General features: G+C 42.8%; 1 protein-coding gene across 1 annotated transcript in view; it reads right to left on the reverse strand.

Annotated features, from left to right (window-relative positions):
* Positions 1–4,714: 4,714 nt before the first annotated feature.
* Positions 4,715–20,594, reverse strand: part of SYNDIG1 (synapse differentiation inducing 1) — a 49,298-nt gene continuing 33,418 nt past the window's right edge. Inside the window, exon 4 of the mRNA XM_015623389.2 lies at positions 4,715–6,490. Within this exon, the coding sequence (XP_015478875.1) occupies positions 6,332–6,490 (159 nt within the window). The 3' untranslated portion in view covers positions 4,715–6,331. The remainder of the gene's footprint in view (positions 6,491–20,594) is intronic.

The raw sequence follows: 20,594 nt of genomic DNA on the forward strand, positions 1-20,594 counted from the left end.
AGGAATAAAACAGGAGAAAAACACCTCTGCTTGGTCAGGATTGGTCAATGGACTTTTCTATCTTCCTCTCACAAAGGGATACTTTTAGATGAGATTTTTGCCTCCAACTGCATTGGAACAGACACAGAAATATTTTAATGCATATATCTAATGAATCTCTGTTACTATACCTTCTAGCCAGACACACTCTGTAGTTAGTGCATTTATCACCAACAACCATGGGCTGCTTTCCCTTTGCTTCAATAAACCAGACTATTTGTGAATCTGGGTTCTGGATGTTCTTACAGAATTCAGCCAGACCTATGGTATCAGTAAATCACACTATTCATGAATCTGTCACCATGAGAGTTCTTGTTGAGCAGGACCAAACTCATAGTGCTGAATTGGTAATAAATGGAAATGAGGTCCAGCTTTACCTTGTCCCTCAGAGCTCTGAGTGCCACCAAGAAGATTTATTTTATCCCAAGTTTCTGTGTGCTTGATTCAACTGGTGGTTGCTTGGGCTTTTTTTTTTTTTATGTTTCAACAAGCCTGCTTGAAAAGTACTGGTGAGAGTTCACATTTCAGACTATTCCCAGAAATGACACTGATAGGTGTTATCTTAAAAGATGTTATCTTCATCTTGTATGTAGATGTTTTGGGTTACTTACTCGTGATTCAGTTTTGTGGGTTGCCACTAGTTACTGACAATTTAGTAATAATACAAGCTGTTGGTTCATTAAGCTCTTTTTGAAAGAAAATCTATACTAGTTGGCCTATCTTGGCTCGTTTGAGCATTTATTTTTTGTTGTGATCACTCTTGCCTCTTGAGTATGTCTCAAATGAGTAGAAAATAATGAGTACACCAGGACTATGGCAAGCCTTCTAAAAACATGATGGATGAAGCAGTTCTAGGATGGAACAAAGAAATGTAGGTACTCTAAAGTCCTATACACGGAGCACCATCTTTAATTTGGAGATTCTAGATGGCAGGATGACTCCAGTGAGATGACAGACAACTTAGATGAGCTCTGAAGGCTTAGCAAAAGATGGTGATTAATTCCATGGCCAAGCTGGATCAAGGCCTGCCTTCCTATGTGTTCTTTCCATTGTAAAACAATGAGGAGAGGGTGCTGAGGATGTGCCACTACCACTTCCATGCACAGCCACCAGTTTGACCCAACCAAGTGTCAGCAAAAGATCCACTGGGCAAAGGTAGAAGGAAGAAAAGAAGCATCAAACAGCTGACTCAAAAACAGAGCAGGGAAGTAGCAAAGTCCAGCTCTCACAGCCTACTGTCCCTTCTGCAGGTGATTATTGAGCATCATTGTTATTTTTATTGCTGGAAATTGTAGCCTGCTCCTTGATTGAAAACAAAATTCATTTCTCTTTCAGCGTTTCACGTATGCCTGAATGTGAGTATGGATGTGTATGTGTACAGGCACCTGTATATATGTATATAAATGTGTGGACGTATATCTGTACCTATAGGGCACTAAGAAAGCAGGAGTCTGAAGGAGGGGTCTGAAACACCGCTGAGTGTTCTGGAAGGACAAACTGAATTTGTATGCAAACACCTGATCTTGTTTTGGGGAGGGAGGGGTACTGTAACCCATCTGGTGAATCACTTCAGACGTTTTCCCTCTGCTCAAGCTCAGTCTGTTACTTGCAAGGAAATTCTTCAGAGGGAGGGTTTTGACCAAACCAACACGGAGTTATCAGCCAAGAGAAGGTGGCTTTCTTCCCAGCCACATGGCACTCTGGCTGTGTGCATTCATAAGCTGGATGTAGCAAATTACAGATTCTCTCCCACCTCCCACCTCAAAACATCTCTCTCACAGAGCCTTTTCCTCCCCTTTGCTTCCTCCTGCAGATCCTGAAGTGTAGATCAGCTGGTTATGTGTACACTTGGACATGTCCAAAGAGGGAAAAGCGGTGGCACAAAGGAGCACCACCCACCTTCTGACAACTGCTTGGAGCAGGTTCTCCAGAGCTGCCTCATGATTAGTAAATAGCAGACATATGTTGTGCTCACCACACAGCCTTAAGCTTGTAACAGTGTTGGCAGCTCCTGCTCTCATTCCTTTGGCACCCCTGTGATCCTGATGTCTGCAGCACTGAGTCACACCACGATGTCTGGAGCAAAACCCAATGTTCTTTTGTGTGCAAGGAAAGCAGGACCACGTGCTCTGGTGATCTGATTGCCTGACCATGCTTTGTTGAGTGTGTCACTACAGCAGCATCTGTGAGCAAAGCCACGAAGCTAGCAAAGAGCATCCTTTGTGCTGGCTGATACTGAGAGATGATGGTGTTGAAATGGGCTGGGTTGATTTTACTGAGAACACTGACACATTTCTTGTCATGCATCTCCACCTCTGCCTCCTATCTTGGATTTGAAGCTCTCTAAGCCAAGGATAGATATTTAGATTGCACCTTGCCCTGGAGAAATCCCTCAGGTGCAGCCCTTCTGCAGATTCTCATCCTGTGGTCTTTCCTTGCTCAGACAAGTGTAATGATCTCTGAGACTGGAGCCACTTCCTCCACAGACAAGGCTTATTGTGCCCTCAGACTAAGGTTCCACCACTGGCTGGGGCTTTCAGCAGCCTGAGTGTGTGTTCTCTGATATGTAAAACACAGGGCACTGTCTCTTTGTGCCCTTTCTCATATCCTCCTCACAGCAAACTTCATAGGCACTTAATTGCATTACATTTTTGGCTGCCTTTGAATTTCCTTTGCAAGTCAGCAGGTGGCATTTCCCAAATTGTGAGAGGTGTGTGGCAGCCAGCCCAGAGAGAAGGTGGCTGTCACTGCCTCTGCTGTTCCAGCCTTGGTGTACAGTGATGTTCCCAAGCTATGCCCTCTTGTTTCCTCAGCAGGGAGCTCTTGCAAACTGGCTCTGTGCTGGGAATTGCCTGGATGATGGGAAAAATTAATTTCAGATGAGCTATAAAAATGCTCAAGGCTAGGAGATTCCCAAATGAAGGCACAAAAAAAATCAATGGAGGTACCAGGGAGTTATGAAATCCTGTCAGATGACAGATGCAATATTAGTCTCTGACCCAGCAAATTATTTGCTGAGTGTCTCTCTTCCCTTGAACTATGAGACTTTCACAAAGACAGATTTTTTTCTTCCCTCTCAGTGAGTTTCCAGCATTCCTCATGTATCTTTTGAGGTTAATCCACAATGACACACTACATTATACAGTTAAGTTGGAGCTTTCTGACCCTGGACTTCACAGTTTGGGATTTTTCCTTGCAGCTGATCTTGGGTATCACAACAGCTTGTCATCTGGTTAAATACACCAGTGCCATTTATTTAACACCTCCTCATTGAGCCAATATGGCAAAAAGATCTCACTTCAGAAAGGCCTCTCTCCTTTGGCAGAGATCTATGAAAAACTGAAGAAGATGTCCCTGTACCCAGTCACAAGAGCTCACTGCATGGGGACCTTTCCAGCCCTTCCCCAATTACAAGGAGAGAATGAGTGAGGTGCTGTTGCTGTCTCAGAGAGAGCAGGTGTTGGTGGCAGCTTCTTGTCAAATCCTCTATGCCATAGACTTAGAGGATTTTAGATGATTGTATCTGCTCTGCCAACCAGAGGTGTTGCATGACAGCATCACTTTTCTTGGGAAGACACAGGACCCTGTTCAGCTCCTCAGTGACCCACAGCTCAGACAATCAGCAATCTGGACCCCTACTAAGGCACAAAAGCAGTCACTGGGAGCTTTATCCCCACACCCACCTGCACTGAGGCCCAGGTCCCCAGCATGCAAGCCCCCTTTAGCTTCTTTGCTCATCACCCTGGGCTGCCATTCCAAGTGCCAGCTCCATGCCATGCTGTGGGTTGCTCCAGGATGTGAAGCACAAGAGCATCAACTTTTTGGCCAGGTGATGTTTCCAGGAGTGCTCCTTCTATGCAGGTCTTTCACACAGTGCTGCTGTTCCTGTTTGCTGTTCACTGGAGGGCCCTGGGGACAAAGAAAGCTGAACTCCCTGTGTTTGGAATACTATTTTTAGTATTTTGGGTGCAAAGGTCTCTATGGTATTTTTAAGGCTGCTCTTGTGGGAAAGTTTTTTCTAGCTTCAGAGCTGGTTTTTGCTTCTCAGGTTAATATTCAGCTAATATTCAAAGATCATAAGGCAGAGTCCTCAACCATAACATTGGTTTTAAAATTACATTTCTATTACTGTTGTTAGGCTTGCTTAATTACTTTAGAGTACATGTATTTGTTTTCTAATTTTTTTGATCTTCAGGTAAACTTCAAATCAAGGCCAGGAAATACTAGCTTCTTTCCCTTTAAGTGAATAATGAGTGTTTTTTTTATTCAATACCATGTACTCCAAAGCTCAGGCTTTATGAGAAAGACTGGCTGATTTCCCACAAATCATGCATAATACATATGCAGAGGGGACAAGGAGTACATTGCTAGTCTCCAGACTTAGCTTGTAGCCCAACAATTTGCCATCCAATGCGGATGGAATCCCTATCCATGGCAGGGAGGTTAGATCTAAATGATTTTTAAGCTCCTGTCCCACTGAAATAATTGTCTGGTTCTGTGAATTCAATGCCAAAAAACCTGTCAGTGACTACAACAGGCTTTTGGGTCCAGAGACAGCATGAGATGGTCCATACAAGCACCTCTCGAGGTAGCTGGACTGGGTGTCCTGGGCCAAGTTTCACCCAGGCTAATGCTTCACATCTACCCCAAAAAAAAGTGTCACACAAAGCACCAGTAGCTGTATACCATGTGTTTTAATAAACCGTAGAGCTACCAGAAAAATAGGATTGCATGTGTTTGTTCTCCCCTGCTAAAATGAAAAAGAATTCAAACCAAAATATAGGAAACATAAAATGAGAGAAAAAAACTGTCCCAGAGCAAAGATGGCACACAATACAGAGTTGGAGGAAAAGGTCTTTGATGATATCCTTGTTTAAAGAAATCATGTTTGTAAAACACGAGGCAGTTGAATAACAAAATGGTCATTGATTTGATTGGTTTTCCCCTCTCTGTGTGTATATATATATGTAGCTACATATATATGTCTATGCTGATACACCCTGGGGTGGGACAAAATGGTAAGACAAAAAAATAATTGACTGCAGGGAAATCTGTAAGACAAAAAAAAACCAGTTGAGTGTGGGGAGCAAGTAAAGAAGAAAATAAATGTATCATTTCAGTCAGTGAAGTAAGGACAAGGCTCAATTCCCCTACAATTGACCACTGCTCTGCCTTTTGGGGAACAGATTTGTCTCTCCATGGCTATGCTGCGTCCCTGACGCACAGCTGAGCTGTGAGCTTCTGATCTGAGTGGTATCCACTGGTCTGTGTATGAGCAGGACCCCAGAAATGTATGAAGCATTCCTTTCTCTGGTTAATTCCCATGCTTTACTGTGTTTTCTAAATTAAAAACTTATTAGTATTTCAGTTTGCATTTTTCCCCAGGTTTCTTGCACTGACTGCTGTGCAGGTCTCCACAGCAAGGTGGAGCAGCCCAGATGAGCAATAATGCCACAGTAAAGTGCTGTTATCACAATGTGACTGGATGGAGGAATTAATTTTACAAGGGGTCTCATGTTACTTCGAAATTGCACTCTGTCTGCAGAGCCAAGTCATGCAGTTGTAACTTCAGCTGTTCTTCACTGAGTGGGCCTGTGGGGCACACCTTAATCCAAAAACAAGGAAAGGAAGTAAAAATGTTTTTAATTTCCTTTTCTCCTTCCATGGAAACCTACCCCCAACAAGAAGAGTAGGCAATACCACTCTACGCTGAGGTGTCTGATTCACTCTTAGGCAAATGAGTCCTGCTTTCAAAAGACAAAACAAGCCATATTCTTCCTCTTGTTTTTATATTGCTCTTTCAGAGAACCAGTCGCTGTCCATGCTTTCCCAGATCTCAGTGCCGTGCTTAACAAGCAAATTAAGCACAAGCTCATGCTGGCTGCAAAGTTCAGGTGACCAAGAAGGAATTAAGAGAACAGTTCAGTTTGCCAGATGCTTGTAAACACCATATTGAAAAGAAGGCAAAGGCAAAACACCCTTCTCCACACATCCCCCGTCTTCCTTCCTTTTATTTTTTTTCCTTTTCTTCATTCTTTGTCTCTCTTTTGCTCTGTCTTTCCCTTTATTGTACAGGGTTTGATGAAGATAAGCAAGACTTGTGCATCACAAATGGTGGAACTTCCCCCAACCCCTCCAGCTTCCCACCCTACAACAATGCACAAGCCCACCTCATCCTGTACCTGCCCCCAGAAAGTGTTTGTCTCTTTTTGGAAAACCACGCAGTCTGATGTGCTGGGGACTTCTGCAGTGCAGGAGCTGGGCTGGCTGGTTCTTCCCCCTTTCCTGAGGCTCATAGATGGTTGTTTTTTGACAGGTAGGCAATAAGAGCCACAGCTACCCCGACGTAGATGCCAGTTCCGATTGTGATGGACAGGACAGCCAGGAAGAGAGCTCGCCGGGAGCTGGAGCTTGCGTGGTGGAAATCCCCCTTGGCTACTGCTTTGTTTGTCTGCAAGAGATACAACAACATCAATGCCATATATTTATTTGTTTACCTGGAAATAAAGATGTGACTCTAATTCCTTGGCTGAAGCAGGATCCTGGGATGTGACAGGTTAAACTGGTTGGCAATCAGATATTTTTTAGTCAAATGAGGTGATTTGCAGAATTGAGATGGTGATGGAACCAGCAGCATCTCAAAGGAGGGTGTCATTTTTATGGACCATGGTGTGGTACCAAGCAGGGACACCTGGCAGGCAGTCAGAGATCTGTCACCTACAAGACAGGTCTTGTATGAGCAAATCAGCTCCGTAAGTTCTGGGACAGACTTTGTTCCCTCATTACAACAAATGGGAATCCTCAACAGCCTAATTGTGTCTCCACAAATGATCTGTTTGCTGGGACATTTTCTTCTTCAGTGCCATCTACTACTCTATTTTGTCTTTGGGTTTTTTGGTGGGTTTTGTTGGTTTTTTTGCTACTCTGACCAGTTTGCAGCAGCCAAATGACAAGCTTACACACACACACACAAAAAAATAAGATCGGCCTTTCTGCCAATGACTTTATTAGGCGAACTGTCTCTTCTCATCCATCAACCTAATTTTTTAAGCATAGTGCTTTATGAATTTTTCAGGCAGAAACAATATCAAACAATACAGGCGAGGCTGCAGGCTGGAGGGAGCTGTTTCAAAACATCAAGATAGAAATAACACAGGTTTGCACACCTGCTGTCATGTCCTTTGGTTTATGTGGGGAAGACATCCTGCTCACTTTGCAAAGCCTCTCAGCAGGGCAACCAAAGATTTCATGATCTTGTCTGGAACCACCAAAGTCTCGAAGATCCCTTCTTTAAAAAATGCCAGGGACTGTGCCATTGGGATCGTGTTAGGGTCTCTTAAAAAGTGTCGGCAAGGAAAGCAGAGAAAGCTTTAGAAAGAGCTGGTCCTTCACCTCCCCTCAGAGACTTTCCTCATGCACCTGCTGCCCACCACAGAACCAGTCTTGGTTTGGAAGGTTCATGTTTACTGAAGCTAGACTGAGGTAAATGCCCAGTAATGAATATAACAGAACTTCTGGATAAACTGAAGTTCAGCCCTGGAAGATGAAGGGGGAAAGTTTAAAAATGATAGAACATTTTCAAACTGGCATTCCTGAAATGTCACTTTATGTAACAGAAAAATCTGCAACATTTGGGTTGACCTCTTTTAAATGAAACTTTGTAAAGTTTTAAACCAGCATTTCTTCACCTAAAAATAGATGGGAAGTCAAAGGGAAAAGAAACATTTGACATTAGTCAAAATGTCAAATAATCTGAAAACTTGACAGTATATCTTGATTGCTTCAATAGATGAGGTTGGATTTACCAAAAATAATTAGTTGAAAGACCCAAAAGGATTCAGAAGGCTGATTTTTCAAATAATAGTAGTCCTTTTCCTGATCGAATCTTCAGCGCAGCAACAACCCTGCTCAAAATGAACCGGGCTTTTTCCCTTGATGAACTCTTTGAGGACAGCCCTGACCTTTGTGAAAGGATTGGATCTATGGTGAAAATCCAGTTTCTTGTTAAAATGTTCACCCAGCCAAAACCAGATGTCTTGTATTAGTCATGTGCTGCCATGAAGTTTTTGAATTATGCAGCTCCAGACATTATGATATAGAGTGATTTTTCTTGGGGAACACACCCGCGCCTTCACAGAAATTCCAGTTTCCAACAAATTACCTAATCTGAGTGCATTTTTTTTCCTCTTAACTTAATGCATATTTTGTGATTTAGGAAAATTAAATCCCTCTTACATGGAATTTAAACTGTAGACTGTATTAGTAAGGGCACACAGGAAGGACAATCTTACAGTTCTTCTTTATTCCAGTCAAAAAGAATTACATTGAGATGGAGAAACCAACCACACAGAAACCAGTTTTCATCTGTGAAAGAGCAGTCTGAAAGAATTTGCTAAGTAATAAGAAAATTCTTTGATGCTATTTCCTAATTAGCAAAACCCTCACATTACTACTCAATGTCATTATATGAAAATTACAGCATTTCTGCAGGTTTAAGCTAAAAGTATCTGGAAATACTTACCAAACAAAATGCAGCTGAAGCCGAAAGTAATAGTTTAGAATCTAGCAAATCATGAACTGTTTTTCTTGATCTTTTTTTTTTTACAGGGATCAGCTCTTTGGTGGTTTTGATCACTTTGAGAAAGTCCCTTGTTTTTGGGATGAATTCAACCATCCCATTTCATGGTTGACACAAAGAAATTACTTCCTGCTGACTTTTCCATGGAAGATGTCTGCGCTTTGGCAAAATCCATGGAGTCAAGAAATGTCTTATGTAGATCAGAGAGTCAAATCTCACCAATATGCACCACCTTTTCCATAGCTTTTTTTCTGCAACATCTGTTTCAGATAACAGTGTAGTCAGGACTGGTGCAAAAATGAAGACCCAAATGCTCTACCAACAGGAGTTTAATTCACTACAGACTCATCAAGCTACATGTCTCAATAACAAGTGTCTCAACTTTTTCTAACGTGCTTGAAAGTTGCTGCAAAAATTAGTGGTTTTCCTGATTAAAACTGTGTTTTCTGTGGAGTGTTATAGTGCTTCTGTCCACTCACTGCTTCCCTTCCCTGGCAAGGCTGTGGCTGGCAGCCAGACAATGAATGTAACATTTAATGCAGTCTTTGGATAGGGGCAGGGACACAGGCTGTGATGAATGTTGGGTGCTATGAGGCTGAAAACAGGGATTTTTACAAATACCAGCCACCAAACAATCTTCTCTTTAGAGGCTTTGGAAGTAAGCCAGAAAGGTGAGAAAAAAGGAGGGGTGGGGGAAGAAGAGGTAAGGAGATCTGGAAGGATTATCTTCTTTTGTTTAACTAAAAAAATTAATGTCTTTTTAAGAAACACTTTCAAGGAACTTCCCTGGAGGTTGAAGCTGAGCTTCTGCAGACCATTTCCAGGGTGTCTCTGGGCTGCATGTTTTACTGGCCAAGAGAAGATGAATAATGTACCTCCAAGCTGCAAGGCTAAAACATTCTGCTGCATCCCACAGTGACTCATATATCATACTCTCAAAATACCTTTTGGTACACAGTATCTGGAAACAAGAAGCACACTGAGCACAATTATTAATCTTGCCTCATCTCCCTGAGGCTGGGGAGCAGGATTGGCTCCATGCAGGACACGAAGAGATTATCCCGACCCCTTTGGTCAGGTGGTGAAAGGATTTCTTTTCACTTCATGGGAACAAAGAGCCAGAAAGGCCAGGGATGCACAGGCTCCATGCAGCCACTGGCCAGATTCTGAGTTTTACTTCTTCAAGTGATATGCAAAAAAACTGGCACAGAATGAGGAGTAGCTCATACAAATGATGCTTCTGGTCCTGTATCTTCTATCTTTCTTCTAGCCAAACTCTCTGTCTCTTCTTTTCAGCTTGCCTGAACTTGTACTTCTGCTGATCACCAATTTTTGGACAGTAATTCCACCTTCAGGCTTATGCAATTTATTTCCACTGATGGTGAGAAAAAGACTCCAGGGTCTTTGCTGAAGACGTGGATGGGTGAAGGGTGAAGTCAAGATCTGGCTCTGGACCTTGACAATGCCAGCAGGGGAGTGTCAGTCAGCTGGGGAAAGCATGGAGCTGACAGACACTCAGCACAGGGATTGGGACATGGCAGATTCATTTTGGTCCTGAGGAGAGCATCAAAGGGACTATGCAGTCCAACCAAACAGCTCCACAGGCAGAAATTAAGAGCTAAATAAAGGACAAATTGTTCTTTGCTCTTCCAGGCATTTGAAAATTCCATTATGCCCATGGTATAATGGAAAGTTCAGCCTGTGGTGGCAAAGAGCTCTTCCAGAAGTTTCTGCAATTTCTGCTGGAACGATGGCCCAGGGAATGGACATGAACCTCAAACAGACCTTCTCCATCTGGAACTTACTGAGGAAACAATGGGGAGCTGGTGTCACCTGAAATGCAGGTACTTCCGAACAGATCCAAACAATTTAAGTCCCTTTGTAGTTTAATCTGACTCCCTTCATCCAGCTTTTCAAGTGGCATTTCCTGCATTGTGAGCATCTCCTTTTCCCTGCAATATCATGTTAACTTCCTGCCTTTACAATTTCCTGCCAGGATCCTGAACAGTAATGTGGCAGGTGAAAAGCAGTGGCCTGAGAAATGGTACTTCTGCTGCCACCAAAGAAAATGATGCTGTGCTTGTGGAAGGAGATATGCTGAGAACAATATTTATCTCTGGAAATCCATGAAAGGTTCAAGAGAATAGAGTGTGAATGGGGTGGATGAGGGTGCAAATGAAGACCAGCATGAGTCTGTCTTTTTTGCCTGTTCAACTTTCATATAATCTGGGTTTCAGCCATTAGACCATTTTGGTGTCAAAGTATTCTGCTGGAATTTGAAAACAAGGCATAGGCAAAGATATGATTCAGCCCCTGGCTGGTGCTGCCTGTGGCATTTGATTGTGTCTTTGAGTAGAGATAAAACTATAAATGTCCGAGTGAAAATTCAACACTTGGAAAAAGAGTACAATAATGGGAACAGCGGGCATAAAAGACCTGAATGAGCAGAATGCAGAGAGATGTTTTTAGACAAGCTCCACAGTAACAGCTGTTCATTTGATTGCACTGGAGAGAATGAGACCTCAGCCTGAAATACAAAGGCAATTCTTTTTTCCTGGCATATACAGAAATTTGGATGTTTATGGTAAAGAAGATGATTTTGCCCTTCCACTTTGCTTCTAGCTCTCAAGCAGATGTTTTGTGATGAAAGAGAAGAAAATTTGGAAAAGATGACAGCTGGGAAGCCCAGTTTACACATACAAATTCAGAGACTTAAAAGTCCTTGCTGTTGTGCAAAGTTTTGCAAGTTATTCACAATCTGTTATACACAAATATGCCTGAAGAAAGAAAGTCTCCTCTCTGTTTCACAAGGAAAAGCAGGGCTTTTAGAACCCTGTGATGACTTTGTTAGGGCTCTGCTGAAGGTCCTGCTAGAGGGAGGTTCTGGGGAAAGCTGCATTCATCTCTTTTTACCTCTAACTTGTTACTTAAGGTTTCTGTAGAGAGCAGATTCTCTTTGTCCCGATCCAAACCTACTGCTCCTCCCTGCAGTATGTCCACAGTACCAAATGAGAGGGAACCAGCCCTGTCTTTTTACATTCATAACAGGTCTCTTCCCCCCAGCATGAGTCACACAGCACGGGAAAGGGTGGGGGATGCTGCTCACTGCTGCCAGAGAAGATCTCAGTCCTCGATCCTCACCTCCCACCCTTGGAACAGGCAAGACTGATGGGAGTTTCTGCCTTGGGCACCCTGAGCCACATTTTGGGGAAGAATAAGGTAAAGACAATAGGCATAGTTTTAAAAGTGTCTCTGGGCTGGTTTCTCCTCCTGACAGGAGGAGATTTGATCAGAGAATTAGTTCATCAGTTTCCTCACCCACAGGCGTCCCTCCAGAGCTGAAAACCAAATCTCTGGGAATTATAAAGTCCCCCACCATATTAATGATTTTTGAGATAAGACTAAGAACTCTTGAGATGAGATTCACTCATTTGTTGATCACAGTAGCTTTCCCAGCTACTTGTTTTGGTATTACAACCACCCATGATACCCCTATGTGTAATCTGTATCACACTGTTTATCTACTCCCATTTTCATGTGTTGAGGACTTTCAGAACAGCACTTTCTGAACTGTAATTGGCAGAACTGTTTTCCTTAGGAGAGTTTGTTTTTTCCTAGTGCAAGTGGTGAGCACCACACCAGTTACATGGAATTGTCCCTGCTGTTCCTGGGAATATCATTTGCCAAACCAGCCTGCAAAGCCTGCAATTCCTCTGGTCCTCATCAATGTGGTTTCATTTTTCTAGGAAGGAGATCCATCCCAAGCTATTTCCTGAGAAACATTTTGTGATTTGATATGTTAACTGTAAGGGTAAGAATTTATCAGGCACTGTGGACTCTGCAGCACCTGACATTGAATGTGAGGTAACTTTTTCATCTCCCTTTCTGTTTACCTTGTATGAACTCAGCTTTTTGAAAGAGCCACCAAAGATCGAATGATGAAGATTATCTCTTTCATAGGAAAGCCTTTTCCCCATTTCCATTCTTCTACTTTCTCAAAGTCTGCAAAAAAACCCAGCAATGAGGAAAAGGAAAAAAAATGATCAGATTTTTTTTTTCTTGCATTACATTTTTTTTTCTTTAAAACTTAATCCTCTTTTCTCCCTCTCTCCTGAAGACATAAGTGATGCAACTGGCTTTAGCAGGCAAACACGAGTAGCTTCATGGCCAGAGGGGTGATTAACAGGGAACAATAACCATTCTCCATGGATTGTGTTGAGTGGGATATGAGAAAAAATGCCTGACAAACAAATATTGAGAAAAAGTTGTTCATAGGTTCTCAGCACTTTTAATGCATCAGAAAAAAAAAATGCTAAGGACAAGGAGAGCCACAGTCTGTGAGTGTTTTAACCATCTCTTCACTAGGCCAGAATGTTTAGTCAATATGCTTTATAACTGGAGAGAACACCAGATAATTAAGAGCTTGGTGATCCTGCACCAGGCAAACAACAACAGGGTTATATCCCACTTAGACTCCTGTCTGAATTAACACTAGCAGGTCACCTTCAATTTCCCTGTGGCCAGGTGTAAGGACATAACACAGTTTCCTGTCTCCCAACACTCTCCAAGGCCACGAAAGGAACTTGCCATAAGATAAGTCACCACAGTGGCAACTTGAAATGAGCACAGGTGGCAGAAATTTGTCACAGGAAATTCCAGGCCTGAAGATGTATCTGATTAGGACAAAACTTCCCCCTGTGGCACGATGTCAGAAAGGAAGCAACTGCTGATCCACATATAGCTTTAAATGATGGGAATGGCTTCTGTGCTCCGTGGATACACAGAACTGGGGAGGTGAAAAGGTGGAATCCCCTGAAAAACAACTCTCTGGGACCCTCCCCCCCACCAAGAAGGGTGAAGAAGGACCAACAGGATGCTTCTGGATCCACAGGTGGTGATTACCTTTCACCTGATCTCTCTCATCCCCTCATCTTTTCTATTTCTTTCTATCTCTCCACCTCATATTTACTATTAATTACAGTCTGTATTATTGACTTTGGCATGTGGTATTATTTACACATTCACTCCAGCAGGGGCATCTCTCACCCACTGGATCACAACACTAGGAAAAGCTGGAAATTTTCTCCAAAGGTCTGAGACCAAATTCTCCTTTGGATACAATGGAAGAATTGTTTTTTTCGAAGTGGCTACAAAATGGGGCTCGAAAATCACATTGTTCCTGAGCTTGCAAGATCCTCTTGAGAGAATCTGTGTCTTTTACACACTTCTCACTGGAAAAATCCTGCAGGGAAAGGTAGAGGCTTCAGCAAACTCAGGCTTCTGCAAGGTATGTGGATTCCACTAAACTTTTATTTTAACATCAGTTAGAGAGAAATCTAAATCACAGGGTCACTAGGACACATAAAGTGTCTGAACAGAATATTTTCTGGTTTAATTGTATTGCTTTAAGATGCAAATCAGTTTGCACTGAGCTTTTTGTATCAGCCAGCTCTGCAATACATCACTTTGCAGGGTATGAACAAGGCTCTTCTTCCTTGCAAAGACTTTGGTTTTGAAAAGGTGCAAGGAGCTTTACTAATGTGTGTCAAGAAGAAAGGGACTCAGTTAATCTGGATCTGGTGTTAGAAGGATGCACTTGACATAGTAGGAAACACTGAAGATAGATGATAATAGGAGAAAAATAAATAGCAGGAAGCCCTAAATTCAACTCCAGAAAACTCCTGATGGTTTAAAGTCCCCAGAGCAAGTAGGAAGTGCCAAAGACTTGGCACCACAAAGCCCAGTCCACAAAAAAGAGAGTAGGACCCCAGGAGCTCCAGTTCTTCTGTTTGTATCCACAGACAATCCCTAAGAGGAGCAGCACCTGCCTGCTCTCAGCATTTTCCTGCCTCCTGACCTTGGCTCCCAGCCAGACAACAGCAGCAAACCCAGCTGAATGTCAGAAAATCTGTGTTTCAGGTGTCTCAAAGCTCTGGGATTCCCTCTGAGCAGTGACAGAGGACAACCCTGGACAAAACTCTTTCCTTCTTGCAGACACTTAAGTGTTTGTTTTTTTAATTTAAAAAAAAAAATTAATGTGTTCTCTTTCTCTTCTGATGAAAATTATTAACAACTCCTTCCCATATAAAACAAAATATCTAGATTTTCTCAATTAATTTAATTGCATTAAAAATACAACTGTGACATTCCAGAAGATAAAAATGCAGAAGGAAAGTTTTAAAACTTTTAGAAGAGAAGTAAAGAAGAGAGATTTAATAATTTAATAACTAATAATTTAATAATTTTTAATTATTTAATAAGTTAAAATAATTTAATATTTTAAATATTAAAAATTAATAATTGAATTGAATATTTTATAAATAATATTATTATAGTATTATAAGTATAATATATATTAAATAAAAATAAATAAAAATATATTATACTATATGATTAGAAATAAATAATATTTTAATTAAAATATAAAAAAAATTTAAAAATTTTTTAAGTTTAACTCTACTGAAGAATAATCAGAGATAAAGGCAAGGGACTGAGATGAAAATTTTCATTTCTTTCTGACCAAAAGCAGAAAACACAGTAAAAAATATATTGAACACAAATGTATGCCATCAGAATCCTTTTATAATTATGGAAATTAATTTTTGAAGTTTCCATACAAAATTTTGAACTATATTTTGCTGCTCTGAGCTTTTCTGTGTTTATATAAATATATGTTAACTAAACCTTGCAGATGATAAGTTTCTTTACAATTGAAAAAAATGTTTGTTTTGTTCTGCTTGAACATGTATTGATGTGGGATGATAAAATATTTCCAAAATATTTTAGGACACCTTCTGATACAATAAATTTCTCAAATAAACTCTTTTCTGAAATTATATATATATGTGTGTGTGTGTGTATACAAATACACTAATATATATACAAATCAACAAAAATTTGGTACATAAATTCCTATTTGGATGATTCAGCATTCAATTTTTAATTGCTTTTCAGTAGTCATCATGTTTCTTCTGCATAGATGTGATCCTACCGAGGAATGATCTCCTCTTGATAGGGCTGGGAGGTTTAAGTGAATGAACCCCTGGAAAGAGATGTTCTGGACCTAGGGGATATTCTGTCTCTGCTGCTGCCTGCAGACTTGAGGATGTACTTTGGAAAACACAGAGCTGAGAAGGGAGACACTAAGGAAATTATTCCTGTCCAGGATGCTCATTCTGTGGGGGAGACCTGGTAATTGCATTACTTAGTATGATCACTGCAGTACAAAGACAATATCTGGCATCCTTCCTGCCTAGTCTCCAAAACCATCCTTGGATGAGGAAAGAAAGAATTAGGAGAAAGAAATGGTGTCTGTAAACAGGCACCATACTCAGACACCCATCAGCATCTACCAGCACCAGTAGCACTGGCTGAAGAAACTGGAGCACGTGTTCTGGAATCTCTGGATTCAACTCCATGCTCAGTCTAGGAAGATTCAACAAGATCCCATTTTTCACAATGGGAAAAGTTCACCAGCTGACCTGGAGCAATTAATTGTGATGCGTCACCACCACCGTTGGCATGGAAATGGAAAGTCTAACCTTGTGTTAAGCTGTCAGCACCCTGAAATTACTGCTCTGCCTTTTCTATGACTCAGCAACTGCAAGACAAGAACTCCATGTTCTCCAGCAGAAACACATCCCAGAGTTGTCATGCTGGCAGATACCAGCCCCAAATCTCTTGTAAACAAAAGCCCTCCCTCCTACAACTGCAGCACTTAGAGGCAGGCGCTGCTGGGTTTCAATGGGCAGGGTTTGCACGAGTGTGGGTGTCATTCAGGGAGATGTATCTCTTCCCCCACAGAAGAGCTGAGTTGTAGGTGTGCAGAAGACAGTCAGGTGTGCAGCTGCAAGGAGCCCAGCAGCATCAAGAGCCAGCCAGAAAGGCTTTGCCCATCCTTCCACTGCACAGTGAGCAGGGCAGAAAGCTGGTGATAGATAAATCAGGGCAGTTCTCCAGAAACAATGTTGAAGAATGAGTCACCTGCCCGAGTACAAAGAACAGCTTCTCCCAACTGTTTGTCTGCCTGCATCACAGGGAGACCAGAGAGATCCCTCACTGCAGGGAAATAAGAAAAAGAGTAAATGAGGGAGCCTGGCACGTCTTGTAGCACAGAGCTGCTGGTTTAAGTTCCATGATTTCAAGAACATCCTGCTAATGTGCCTCCATTGTGCCTGAGTCAGCTTCTATTCTTGACTCCAGAAAGAAAGTAAACTGCCTTGAGGCACGGATCTCCAAGGATTCTCTAACTCCAATGCTCCTTTTGTCCAGCATCTCATGACAATCTCCAGAAATGCTCATGACATTGTTTTCTCCATGCAGCCTTGCTGCCTGGATCTCCTATTGCTGTACTAAGAGAAAGAAATAGGATGCTGTAGTGCTGCACCACTTCCTACATTGGCACTCTGGGACCACTTCATTTTTGCTTCCCAGGGCCCCAAGTCAGAATATTTGCTGCTTTGATCATAGCTGGTGGAAGAAAGCGGCCATCCCAGGGGTCTCTTCTCCCTTTAACAAACTGCTTCACAGGAGCTGAGTTTTTCCTCGGTGGAAACCCATTAGCACACAAACATAAGTCCTCATTGCCCAACAGGGAGAGCAGAGATTGCTAACAAGGATCTTTCTTCGTGCCTCTCAGTAGTCATCAACAACCTGCTCAAGTTTTTTAATATAAATTTTTTCCAGTGTATAAAAACAAAACCACAAAGTCTGCTTCTTTTCTCTTTCCCTCCCATTCTTTTGTATACATATAGGAAGTGTCTCCTCATCTGTGATTTAATTGGCTTGGATGTTTATGCCAAAAGAAATGAATAACAGGAATCAAGAGCTCTGCTCTGCAGCCTGTTGGCTTGTCTAGCAGCAGGTGGGTCAAGCCTGAGCAGCAGCTGCTGCAGCTCCCTGTGTGCAGGGCTGTTTGTCTGTGTCCCTGCCTGCACATCCTGCACTGAGGGGATGGCTGGGGAGAGGCAGGAATGCACAAACACATTCCCTGCGGGAGCGGCAGATCCATATGGTGCACTGTGTGAAGAGGGATAAAAGCCTCGGCGGGACACCCTGGATGAACAGAGGACTCATCCTGTCAAATGCAAACCTCGGGAATCAGGGCAGGCCCCCTCCTCAGGATTTTGCTTCTCGTTATCCAGTCCCTTTCTTTTAAGGTATGGGGAGCAGGGTCTACTACCCTGGGCATCTGGCAGGATGGCAGCATCTAGGAAGGAAATATCCTTCCACACCTAAGTGCCTTTATTTGGGCTGTCTCCTGTCCAAGATCACTCCATCACACACAGGCAGGAAAAGGAGTGCTTCACGTTTGCTTTTGCTTTTCCTGCAAAACCCAGCTGAAGACTCTCATTCCTTGTTAAATACGGGATGTCACTTTTCCTGACAGTGATCACATGCCAAACTACCACACAGAAATGTCCATCTATCAGCTGAGACATATGAGTCATGGGCTTCACCTCAGCCTGGGCAAAGCTAGGAACCAGAGTGCCTTAGGATCTGACAGCTCCCAGGATACATATCTTGGATTTTCTTGTGCCAGGGTTTTCCCAGGACCTCAGCCAGCTGGGAACAGATGGAAGGGGCAGGCAATGCCAATCTGCTTTTAAAATCCGCCTCCTGTGTGGGTTCCTAAGTAAGAGCAGAGTAGTGAAGGAAGATCTGCTCTGCCTCTGGGGACCAATTTCTCAGAAGTTGTTCAGAGCGATTCTCACTTCTTGTGGAGATAAACAGACCCATCTGATTCGCTCAGTTGCAGTTTTACACAAAAGGCTATGGAATATGGTGGGCCCCATCCACAGGTGGCAGCAAGTCAAGCAAGGTGAGAGTCTGGATGCAAAGATATAAACATTGTGGATGCTAAAGTATCTTACACAGTGCAGAGGTGGAGTCACTCAGTGAAGCCCAAAACCTATCCTGGTCTGATGAAACTGTTGAATTCATCCACCAGAGGATTTCAGCAGGGAGTCAGGCAAGTGGAAAAGGATTTGATGATTAATTATTTCAGAGTTTGCTTGTTTGCTTCTCCTTCCCCTTCCCTCTGTCTTTCCCTGTCATGTCTCCATCTCACTGGGCTAATACAAGTTTCATGAATGAAACACATCCTCTCCGAAGATATTCCACTGAAATATTCATGAACAACAATTTTAATTATTTGCTCAGTGCTTAATGACTTCATGGCAGCTACTCTGCCAGAGGCCTAAAACAACTGTCTGCCTTGGTGACCAGCACTTTCCCATTTTCCCCTTCTTCTCCCTCTCTGCGTCTCACTTTTTTAAAATTGTGAGTCCTCAGGGATAGGCTGAAGCACTTCTCTAAATATTTCCAAGGTCTTTGATTTGTAGAGCTCCTAGGAAAACAGGGACCCTTTTCCTGGACAAGTGCTGGTGGCAGTAAAAGAGACACAGGTTTTATCAAGAGCATCCTAGTGACACAAAGTTAACTGTCCACACTTCTCTCTTCCACTGGAAAATAGCAGGAGGCCCCAGCACTTTTTGGAACAGGATGCAAATGCTATTACAGTGTGGACCTCTGAGACCCTCTGTTGCCCTTCAGTTCAGAGAGGAGATTCTAGCAGTGACAAGGCTGCCAACCCCAAAAATACTCTAAGATAAAGATACATTGCACTTGTAATTACATTTCTATCTCCCTCTACAGAAAAGCTGTCTGCTGGTGGAGGAGGTATTTCTGTGTTGCAAAAGTAGTTATTCCTGATCATTCAGAGCGACTTCTTGGTTTCTTGTGCCAACAGCAGCATCATAAGTAAAACACGCAGAGATAGGAAATCACTCTCCCAGGACACAGCTCCGCCACTCCTGATGGCAGTGGTTCTGCAGGACTCTGTCCCTGACTCCCTCAGCAAATGTCTCTGTGACATTTCAAACCTGCTGCTGAGACAGATTTAAGACATGCTCTGAGGTGTCTGTGTGCTGGTGGCTGAAGAAAAGTATCCACTTGATGATACCCTTTCAGGGAATGTCAGAAAATATGTCCCACAGGCAAGCACCAGCCAGAAAGAGGGCCTTCAAATGTCCAGAGACATCTGGGATGATGGGGAAGAAGTGGAGTGACAGGAAAGGGGAAGCCTTGAAGCCAGAAGGTCTCCTGACGTCTCTGGGAGGTGGTGTGGAACAGCCACGGCTGCTGGTGATTTTGGCAGCCCTGGGCAGCAGGAGAGATTGGCAGTGGTGGGCACTAAAGCTCTGTGTGGGACTCCAGAGTAAGCTGGATGTGGTGCTCCATCTTTTCTCTGTGCTGTCTCCCCTTTTGGACAGGACTGCAGGCTGAAACTTCCTTCTCCAGCTCAGTATTAGGCAACATGCCAAAGAGCACTGGGACAGGGAAAGAGGATGATAAGGAGAAAGATAAGAGACCCTGCTGCAATGAAGAGTCAAGAAAAAATAGTTGGAGAACTCAAAGAGCAATTTTTAGTGGCCCTTAACTTCTCTGGAATTTGAAATTTCTTGTCATTTTTATGTTTTATTCAAAAATCTCCTCTTGGCAAATTCAACAGAATGTGAAGGTCTCTTCACAACACAGAGTGGGCTGGCAAGGGTGCTTTGATCCAGAAAAGCACTGAGGACTTGGTCAGATCTGACTTCTACCCCGTTCTGCAGCAACCTTCCCAAACCCATGGGAATGTCAGCACTGAGCCTTTCTCTGCAGCACCAGCGGCTGCTGGTAGGTGTGGTATCCTGCCCTTGCCTTGATCCTGATTAATTGACCAATGTTTTGAGCCAAATATTTTTTGTTTCAGAAGAACTGAAAATAATGGCAAGAGCATTTGAAGAAGTGGTGCTGCTCCTGCCAGTGTCAGCTGATCCCCGTGCGGAGCGGAGGTGGCATTCCTGCTTTGCAAATGGGCCGGAGCTGCAGCTCTTCTCACTGCTAAGCTGCTTCAGAAACTTTCTGCAACAGCTTTTTTACACCCACCCACGCAGGGAATGGCACGCTCCCAGGGCTGCATGGGGAACTTAGC

Source organism: Parus major, chromosome 3 (assembly GCF_001522545.3).
Source record: "Parus major isolate Abel chromosome 3, Parus_major1.1, whole genome shotgun sequence".
Classification (NCBI taxonomy): domain Eukaryota; kingdom Metazoa; phylum Chordata; class Aves; order Passeriformes; family Paridae; genus Parus; species Parus major.